General features: G+C 39.7%; 2 protein-coding genes and 2 non-coding genes across 5 annotated transcripts in view; 3 read left to right on the plus strand and 1 right to left on the minus strand.

Annotated features, from left to right (window-relative positions):
• LOC133663570 (phosphoserine phosphatase-like) overlaps nt 1–8,329 on the minus strand; it is a 17,567-nt gene extending 9,238 nt beyond the window's left edge. Inside the window, exon 1 of one of the 2 annotated variants that reach the window (XM_062068131.1) lies at nt 8,137–8,329. In XM_062068131.1, the coding sequence (XP_061924115.1) occupies nt 8,137–8,228 (92 nt within the window). In that variant the 5' untranslated portion in view covers nt 8,229–8,329. Of the gene's footprint in view, nt 1–7,416; nt 7,559–8,136 lie in introns of those variants that run through there. The other variant, XM_062068132.1, reaches the window with a different exon arrangement.
• Nucleotides 1–10,831, plus strand: part of LOC133663568 (protein NipSnap homolog 2-like) — a 45,882-nt gene that overhangs the window by 33,016 nt on the left and 2,035 nt on the right. Inside the window, exon 12 of the transcript XR_009828375.1 lies at nt 8,510–8,564. The gene's annotated coding sequence lies outside the window, so the exon portion shown is untranslated. The remainder of the gene's footprint in view (nt 1–8,509; nt 8,565–10,831) is intronic.
• On the plus strand, nt 8,319–8,445 carry LOC133664073 (small nucleolar RNA SNORA15). Its single transcript, XR_009828512.1, has one exon. It is a non-coding gene; the product is annotated as a small nucleolar RNA SNORA15 (small nucleolar RNA).
• Nucleotides 8,596–8,726, plus strand: LOC133664076 (small nucleolar RNA SNORA15). Its single transcript, XR_009828515.1, has one exon. It is a non-coding gene; the product is annotated as a small nucleolar RNA SNORA15 (small nucleolar RNA).

Below are 10,831 nucleotides of genomic sequence, written 5' to 3' on the forward strand. Positions count from 1 at the left end.
CGGGGGGCGTGGTTATTTACAGCTAGAATTCACCAACTCAAGTATTTCATATATATTTCATATATATATATATATATGTATGAAATACTTGACTTTCAGTGAATTCTAGCTATATATATATTTTTTTTATATACATAGAAAAAAAATAAAAATACTTGAATTTCAGTGTTCCAGTGGCTATCCATTAGATGGCAGTATTGTCCTGTTCAACTTCTCCGTTCATGAGGAGTATATCATTTCGGCCGCCATGTCTGTAATTTCCTCGTTCTTCCGCTTCATCTCCTTGTTGTGTGCGCAGTTGCGCACTCTATAAAGGCCCTAGATGTTATGACGTCTTTGGGCAGGCAAGCTGTTTATTTTGTGGGAAAGCGGACGTGCGAACAGGCTGTCCCCACTCGGTCTCAGGTGCGCATTGAGCTGGAGGGGGCGTGGCCTCCAGCTCCGGCTGAATACCGGGAGTTTGTCGGGAGAAAATCTCTGCCGGGAGGTTGTCGGGAGAGGCGCTGAATATCGGGATTGGGTTGGCAAGTATGTTTGTTACTGACTGTGTTTCACTTTATGTTGCTGGTAAATAATATGGTTGTAGTAGTAGGCTAAAGTTAAATTATTTAGTATGCACTAATTAAAGGGGCAGAGCTTTAAGAGACATTTTAGCTTTTATATTTTATAAGATATATTTTTTGTAAGAACCACAATTAATAAATATATTTCAGTGAATAACTTATTGTTCAAATCTGTATATAAATATGGACATAAAGTGTTGTAATTATGTTGTAAAATGGATGGATGGACGTTTAAAACAAAACTGTTATTATTAATTAGTAAGTATACATTTTTTGAGCCTTTTTAGAGAAAATCATATCATTGTAGTAAATTATGCAAATTACTCGATGATGTCATGGTGACCACGCCCATAGCCACGCCCCCACCACCACAGGTATCTTGGCAGTTTATGGGAAACACTGCTATGCATATATAGTTATATATCCTGTATGTTATATATATCAACCATGGATATATGGTTATATATCCTGTATGTTATATATCAACTATAGATATATGGTTATCAAGGGTGTAACGGTACGTGTATTTGTATTGAACCGTTTCGGTACGGGGGTTCCGGTTCGGTTCGGAGGTGTACCGAACGAGTTTTCACACAGACATATTAAGTAGCGTAACACACGTTGTGTAAACAATGCACACCGAGGCACAACACACGGCATGCTAGCAGCTAACGGGCTAGGATAGACTGACCATACGTCCTCTTTTCACCGGACATGTCCTCTTTTGCGGAGCTGTTAGGGCGGAGTTTCTTAAATGCCTCAAATGTCCGGCATTTTGAGTTAGAGTTGCGTGTATTTTCAATGTACGTTCAGGGTTAGGAAGGGGTTAAAAACAAAACAAATTGTGCGCGCTGCAGCATTGGTGAGGGAGGGGCAGAGACAGAGAGAGCGAGAGAGTTATGATATGATGGTTATATATCCTGTATGAAATATATCAACTATAGATATATGGTTATATATGAAATGTTGTTTTCAACTAAACTGGTCCCAAAGGTACCTTGTTATTGTGCAATACTAACATATTCCAATAATACAGTATAGAGCTGATAATAGCTAGCAGGGAACTAGCTGCCAACTAGCCTCCTGATCGTTAGACGGCAGCTTGTGGCGCTAATCGGGAGCTAGCAATTAGACTGCTAATCTCTATTGGGCATTAAAAGGCATTTCCTCAGTACTAATTACTATAAATAAGCGTAACGTACCAGTTAGAAAAAACTGATTTAAAAAAAAAAAACACTACGGCAAGATCATTTTACCTGATTGCACGTTTTTGTTTTATTGCTAGCTGGCAATTAGAGCCCTAATTGCTAGCTGGCAACTCTATATCAATCAATAAAATGTTATTTATATAGCCCTTAATAGCAACACTTATCCCTAGCTGGCAATTAGAGTGCTAACCAATAACTAGCATTTAGAGTACTAACCACTAACTAGCAATCAGAGTACTAACCACTAGCTGGCAATCAGAGTGCTAACCAATAACTAGCAATCAGAGTACTAACCACTAGCTGGCAATCAGAGCGCTAACAGCTAACTGGCAATCAGAGTGCTAAACGCTAACTGACATATTGCGCCTTAATGGTTGGCTGGCAGCACACACCGCCAATTACTATTTTACAATGTAAGCGCCAATCGTTAGCTGGCGATTGAGGGCGGTAACCAGTAATTAGAGCGCTAGCTGGTAGCTGCCATCTTGCGCCTTAATGGTTAGCTGCCATGAGTTGATTAACGTGGACCGCGACTTAAACAAGTTGAAAAACTTATTGGGGTGTTACCATTTAGTGGTCAATTGTACGGAATATGTACTGTACTGTGCAATCTACTAATAAAAGTCTCAATCAATCAATCAATGCCAGCTTGTGGCGCTAATCACAATTTTACAATGTAAGCGCTACTCGCTGCCTGGCATTTTAAGCGCTAACCGCTAACTGACAATTACAGTGCTAACAGCTAGCTGGCAATTAGAGCGCTAATTGTGAGTTAGCAATTAGAGCGCCAATCGCTAGCTGGTAACTAAAGCTCTAATCACTAGCTATCAATTAGCGTCCTAATCGTTAGCTGGCAGCTTTTGCCGCTAATCGCTCGCTAGCAATTAAAGTGCTAATCACTATTTGGCAATAAAAGCGACAATTGCTAGCCATCAATTAGGTTCTGATGCATTCATTATTGTCATTTGAGCATTTCAATCAAAGATGTACAGCAGAACCAAAGAATGTTGCATTTTTCAAGACACGGAAAAAAGGAAATAGATTAAAAAAACAACATGAACATTTTTAATTTTTTATTAAAAAAGGTAAAAAAAAAAAATTAAAGTAAAAATTTAATAAAATAGACCAGTGAAAGAGTTCGGCTAATTCGCACCAGCATTGAAAAGTATTTCCTTAAAATTAAATACTATAAATAGGCATTATATATCTTTATTATTTATACCTTTATTATTATATATGTTTTTTTATTTATTTTTATTTTATTGAGTTAGGATTAGAGCGCTAATCGCTAGCTGGCAACTGGAGGCCTAATCATTAGCTGGCAACTAGCGGCACTTACCCTAAGCTGACAACTAATGCCACTAATGGCAATCAGAGCGTTGATTGCGAGCTGGCAATTAGAGCGCTAAACACCAGCTGGCGATCAGATTGCTGGACGCTAACTGGCAATTAGAGCGCTCTTTGCAAGCTGGCAATTAGAGTGCTAACCGCTAGCTGGCAATCAAAGCTTTAATCACGAGCTCTAAGCTAACGTGCTAATTGCTATTTGGCAACTAAAACACTAATTGCTAGCTGGCAACTAGCATCCTAACCATTAGCTGGCGCCGCTAATCGCTAGCGCTAAGTGCTATTTAGCAAATTTGCACGTTAAGCACTATCTGAAAATATAGGCGCTAATCGCTGGCGGGCAATTTTAGTGCTAACTACTAGCTGGTAATTTTAATGCTAATCGCTAACTGACAATTTTGGCACTAACCACTAACTGGCAATTTAACGCTAACTGGAAATCTTAACGCTAACCACGAGCTGGCAAATAGAGCGCTAATCGCTAGCTGGCAACTGGAGGCCTAATCATTAGCTGGCAACTAGCGGCACTTACCCTAAGCTGACCACTAATGGCAATCAGAGCGTTGATTGCGAGCTGGCAATTAGAGCGCTAAACACTAGCTGGCGATCAGATTGCTGGACGCTAACTGGCAATTAGAGCGCTCTTTGCAAGCTGGCAATTAGATTGCTAACCGCTAGCTGGCAATCAAAGCTTTAATCACGAGCTCCAAGCTAACATGCTAACTGCTATTTGGCAACTAAAACACTAATTGCTAGCTGGCAACTAGCATCCTAACATTAGCTGGCGCCGCTAATCGCTAGCGCTAAGTGCTATTTAGCAAATTTGCGCGTTAAGCACTATCTGAAAATATAGGCGCTAATCGCTGGCGGGCAATTTTAGTGCTAACTACTAGCTGGTAATTTTAATGCTAATCGCTAACTGACAATTTTGGCACTAACCACTAACTGGCAATTTAACGCTAACTGGACATGTTAACGCTAACCACGAGCTGGCAAATAGAGCGCTAATCGCTAGCTGGCAACTGGAGGCCTAATCATTAGCTGGCAACTAGCGGCACTTACCCTAAGCTGACAACTAATGCCACTAATGGCAATCAGAGCGTTGATTGCGAGCTGGCAATTAGAGCGCTAAACACTAGCTGGCGTTCAGATTGCTGGACGCTAACTGGCAATTAGAGCGCTCTTTGCAAGCTGGCAATTAGATTGCTAACCGCTAGCTGGCAATCAAAGCTTTAATCACGAGCTCCAAGCTGACATGCTAATTGCTATTTGGCAACTAAAACACTAATTGCTAGCTGGCAACTAGCATCCTAACCATTAGCTGACGCCGCTAATCGCTAGCGCTAAGTGCTATTTAGCAAATTTGCACGTTAGGCACTATCTGAAAATATAGGCGCTAATCGCTGGCGGGCAATTTTAGTGCTAACTACTAGCTGGTAATTTTAATGCTAATCGCTAACTGACAATTTTGGCACTAACCACTAACTGGCAATTTAACGCTAACCACGAGCTGGCAAATAGAGCGCTAATCGCTAGCTGGCAACTGGAGGCCTAATCATTAGCTGGCAACTAGCGGCACTTACCCTAAGCTGACAACTAATGCCACTAATGGCAATCAGAGCGTTGATTGCGAGCTGGCAATTAGAGCGCTAAACACTAGCTGGCGATCAGATTGTTGGACGCTAACTGGCAATTAGAGCGCTCTTTGCAAGCTGGCAATTAGAGTGCTAACCGCTAGATGGCAATCAAAGCTTTAATCACGAGCTCTAAGCTAACGTGCTAGTTGCTATTTGGCAACTAAAACACTAATTGCTAGCTGGCAACTAGCATCCTAACCATTAGCTGGCACCGCTAATCGCTAGCGCTTAGTGCTATTTAGCAAATTTGCGCGTTAAGCACTATCTAAATATATGCGCGCTAATCGCTGGCGGGCAATTTTAGTGCTAAATACTAGCTGGTAATTTTAGTGCTAATCGCTAACTGACAATTTTGGCACTAACCGCTAGCTGGCAATCAAAGCTTTAATCACGAGCTCTAAGCTAACGTGCTAGTTGCTATTTGGCAACTAAAACACTAATTGCTAGCTGGCAACTAGCATCCTAATCATTAGCTGACGCCGCTAATCGCCAGCGCTAAGTGCTATTTAGCAAATTTGCGCGTTAAGCACTATCTAAAAATATAGGCGCTAATCGCTGGCGGTCAATTTTAGTGCTAACTACAAGCTGATAATTTTAGTGCTAATCGCTAACTGACACTTTTGGCACTAACCACTAACTGGCAATTTAACACTAACTGGAAATCTTAACGCTAACCACGAGCTGGCAAATAGAGCGCTAATCGCTAGCTGGCAACTGGAGGCCCAATCATTAGCTGGCAACTAGCGGCACTTACCCTAAGCTGACAACTAATGCCACTAATGGCAATCAGAGCGTTGATTGCGAGCTGGCAATTAGAGCGCTAAACACCAGCTGGCGATCAGATTGTTGGACGCTAACTGGCAATTAGAGCGCTCTTTGCAAGCTGGCAATTACAGTGCTAACCGCTAGCTGGCAATCAAAGCTTTAATCACGAGCTCTAAGCTAACATGCTAATTGCTATTTGGCAACTAAAACACTAATTGCTAGCTGGCAACTAGCATCCTAATCATTAGCTGACGCCGCTAATCGCCAGCGCTAAGTGCTATTTAGCAAATTTGCGCGTTAAGCACTATCTAAAAATATAGGCGCTAATTGCTGGCAGGCAATTTTAATGCTAACAAACAAGCTGGTAATTTTAGTGCTAATCGCTAACTGACAATTTTGGCACTAACCACTAACTGGCAATTTAACGCTAACTGGAAATCTTAACGCTAACCACGAGCTGGCAAATAGAGCACTAATCGCTAGATGGCAATTAGAGCGCTCATAGCAGTGTGAAGAATGTGTATATATATATATATATATATATATATATATATATATATATATATATATAAAGATGTATATATATATATGCAAGAGTTATTTATTTCTATTTATAGTCATATTTGAAAACAGCTAGTGTTTTTCCATTTGCTCTCTTTCTATTTGTCCGCAAGCAAACTGTGTGTGTTAACCTTGAAAACTTGGAATGTAGGATTTGGAGTACTCCCTTATCTCTTATCTTTAGTTGAACAATGAGCCTGTCTTCCCTTCTGGGAAGGGTGGGGGCTGTTTGCAGATTGAAGAAGTAGTCTCTTCCCGTGTGAATGTTAGAACAACTTGGGAAGCCGGCATGAATGTTTTAGTCCAGGTTGTTCTCCTGCATTTATGTCATCTGAAAGAATTTGGGATTGACCAGTAATTTAGATTCCCTGGGAGGAATAACTGGTCCGACGCAACACTAGCTATCCTAAATGCTAATATAAATATAATAATATGATTATTTATTAATGTTTTTATTAAGGCTGTCAAATTTAACACATTAACACACGTGATTAATCACACAAAATGATCCTATTAATTAGGTATCAACGCAGATTAATCACCTAATTTATTTTGACCCCACATGCTCCTTTACTTTGAAAAAGGGACAAGCGGTAGAAAATGGATGGATGGTTACCTTAAAGTTCAGCGATCAAGTCAATGCATACATCAGTACAAAGATTATTTGAATACTTTACTGTGATTAATCACAATTGAAAAGTGTGATTAGTCTGATTTTAAAATGTAATAATTTCCCATTTGTTTTGACATGGTGGTGTCAGGGTGCCCATGCCACTGCCTGTTCAAAACTACACCATGGTGTCAATGTATATTTAATTACTTTAATCTAATTAAACGGTGGGAGGAATTTTAAAAAATCTTTTAAAAACTGACCAGAGTCTACACCCCTCTCTCTCTCTCTCAGTCAGCTGGGATAGGCTCCAGCCATACTATATGAAGCCAAGGACCCCAGTGAAGCGGCACAACAACAACAAATACCCACAATGCATTGCACAGTGCGGACTCTCTGTGCAAAATATCCGAGGGGCCAAGGTGGACATCGTCGGACTGTATTGCGTCACCCCACGATCACGCCGAGCTCGCATCCGCCGAGGTAGCGAAAATAAACTCGAGAAAAAAAAACCACAAGATATCGTCCTAATTAACGACCGGCGTCGACTAATCTCAAACCGTAAACCGTCATCCACTGCTGCAAAACAGCTGACATCGGCCAAAATTACAGATAAGCGATTAAAAAAAGCTAGTTTTCACCTCCACCAGCTGTTAACGGGGCGAAACCACACAGAGACAAGGATGGAATTATAGGAGAAATACATAAAAAATGATAATACTTACAGAAGCGGGTAGCGAAAATTAAAAAAACAAACAAAAAGGCACTAGCGGTAGGAGTTGTACATTAGCCGTACAGAAGCAGACATCAGATTGATGGGGAAATGTGAAAAGATGCTCAGCCAATCACAGCAAAGCCGGTGAAGGACCGCCCTTATCATGCTGTGTGACGTCAGAGCGTACGGCCAATCAGGTATCAGCTTGTTGTCTGCGTTGCCAGACGTGAGCGTTTTCGTGTGGTAGAATTCACCCTCTGTATTAAAACCAACACCGCATTGTATGACAATTCCCTTAGAATTCCCTTATCAATACATGGTAACTATGACACTCAAACGTTATACATTATCCTACCTTTCTCTCTACAGTCAGTCGCAGCTTTTTTTTTTTTTTTCAAAACCGTACTTAGTTTTTTTGTTTTTTTTATAAGCAAAACTGCATTACAGGTTAAACTAGTCATGTTTGACGTCAAATCAGGTATTTACGACAACTTTCCCCTCCCAGTACGATCATTTAGAGCTTCTAGTGCGATAATGTGTCCTTGTCGCATCTGGCAACGGTGGACAGCCCCTCTAACGGACTCGCTCGCCCATTAAAAGAGTCAGGAGGAGAGCGGAGAGTAAAAGAAGAGGAAGGAGGAGGAAAAGAGCTCAGGTTTGTATTAAATCTTTACATTCGTTCAAAAACCGTCCCAAAGTGTGAGATTTGTCGGGCAGGGGGAATTGTTACCTTTTATTTCCGGTGAGCTCGGACTCGTGATAGCACGTGCTACTTGCCACGTGGCTCCAACCTGGCCCCACGTGCAAGCCCGAACACGCCATAAAAATAATCGAATATTACGAATATTAAAATGTTTTAAAAAAAAAGGAGTTGCCGTGTTAACTGATAACTTTGGCTTGACGTGTTCGAACGCATGGACGAATTCTGACTTACTGGTGGAAGTAGTAAAGTCGGCCAGACACCATGCTACATTAAATACACACTGACGTCATGATATTGGCCATCACGTGGTTTATTGTGACGTCAGAGTGAAAACATTGAAGTTACTACTGTCATTAAATATGGTGTAACATGGTTTTTGTGTGCTTATTTTGTGATCAAGGTTTTGGACCAACATCAGCCTGGGAGGACACACGATTAGGTACACCCAATATAAGGTATTGCATAATAGTAAAGTAGTAAAGGACTGCATGGATGAATTCTGTTCCAACTCAGTGGTGGACGCAGCCAGACACCATGCAAGAGTATTTCTCAATTTCTATGAAAAAATAATGGATGTGCTGTGCTCGGCTTCATCCTGCGTAGAAATGAGGACAATTTCTCCACACTTGATCTGTTCTGTTAGTGGTACTTTTCGGTTTTAAATACTGTAGGGCAAATGTGCTAAAAGCATATGTACGATGTGCATAGGGATGATGTTTGATAAGAAATTATCGAGTTCGAATCCTCTTATGGAACCGATTCCTTATCGATTCCAGATAGGTTGTTGTATATGGAAAAAGACACAATATTGGTTTAACGAAAGCTCACTTTTATTTTATAAGAAAAAAATAAAATAAATAGACTGTTACCCCCCTAAAAAAAACAAAACATATTGACTGTTGTTACCCAAACTATATTAAGTGGGATTTTTCAGAAAAACAAATATATACAGTTACACAAAAACAACCTGTCTCTGTGATCACTATAGGTGTATAAATAATAATATAGTGTTAAATAAAATCAGTCCCTTGGGCACAAAACTGAAAATAATACAGCTCTCCAAAAAGTGCACTTCTGCTGCTATTGGAACATACTAACTACACACACTAAGAACACCACAGTCATCAATCAACAATTCTTCCAAAAAATTATTTCGATGGTGGAAATACACGACTGGCAGCCATTTTAAGTCCTCAAACATCCATTGAAACGGTGCACAAAAATCGTTTTTCAATAAACATCTTAAAATCAAACATAACCACTTTCCACTTTAATATTGAGTTACATAAACAAGTGAAACAGTTTACTTACAGACTTATCTTTTCCAAGGCTTGTAAGAGCTAACACAACTTGTCTACTTCTCAATTGTCTCGTGAACTGAACTGACGTCGCCAACCCGGAAGTGCCCAAACTAATGACGCGTAGTATTTTCATATCGCCACAAGGTGTCAGTAAGAGTCTACAATCAAATGGGCATAATATATGCCCTGTGGGACGGGATTCGTTCCCAGGGATTCGAATAAAGAACCAACTCTTTTTCTTGCCTATAGTGGCCTCGATAACGGGAACCGGTTCTCGAAAAGGGATTTGAGTCCATAGAAAATGTTATTTTCTTACCGAACAACCGGGAGAACCGGTTTCGAACATCATCCCTAGATGTGCATTTATTTGTCTTTACATGTAACTATTTTAAAGGGGAACTGCACTTTTTTGTTTTTTTTGCTTATCATTCACAATCCTAATGTAAGACAAGAACACATGTTTCTTCTTTTATACATTCTATATCGTAAATTAAGGTTAGAAAAAGTCAGCTAACAATTGAGTCAATGAGTCGCACTATTCCGCGCCTTAAAAACTGTTTTATATACTGTACATTGTATATATTGTTTTTCAAGTCACCTGACATGTATACTGCGTATATGTACACAATTTATCAATTTTTTAATGTAATATTTTATATGCATGTTACAGGTTATATGTTTTTTATTATTGAATGCATCAAATGTGATGAATATTTAAAGGACCACAATGGAAATAAGCCTTTTGGCTTTTTGTGCCATACATTTGCCTTTTAAAGCATTATGGATTCAATTATTTAAGATGTCAAACTTGTCAATCAATGTAAGTATATATGTAATATATACATATTTTGTTCATTTTAAGCATACGTCGGCGCATTAATTGTACACACACACACCACAATGTTCGCTTTTTCTATGTAATATATACATATTTTGCTCATTTAAAGCATACGTCTGCATATTAATTGCACACACACACCAATGTTCGCTTCTTCCCTTCAACAACACTGACTACTACTCATGGCAACCTTGAATGAGAGACATTGGACATAAAACAATCACTTACTGTACAATGTGTGCTCTCACTGGGATGACTGATGGGATGTTTATCTTCCTGTTAAAATGAAGAATTATTCATAATCCTCATGATGGGTTGGCTACCAAAGTTGACCAACTTCTCGATATATGTCCACAATCTTCTGCAATCCAGGCGAGAGGCATGATTTATAATCTAGAATTAACTTTCACCAACTCAGAGGCGATGCAGCAGCTTAGCATGTCAATATAGCAGCATAAGCTGGTTAGTTATAATAACAATATTGCTAATGCTTGGTTAATATTCAGGTCACAAGACGTAAATAGAATATTGTTGGCGCTTTTTGGATTTTTTTTAGTTTTATGGCCGGAATGGTTCTCATTAG

The sequence above is a fragment of the Entelurus aequoreus genome, linkage group LG13 (genome assembly GCF_033978785.1).
Source record: "Entelurus aequoreus isolate RoL-2023_Sb linkage group LG13, RoL_Eaeq_v1.1, whole genome shotgun sequence".
Classification (NCBI taxonomy): Eukaryota; Metazoa; Chordata; class Actinopteri; order Syngnathiformes; family Syngnathidae; genus Entelurus; species Entelurus aequoreus.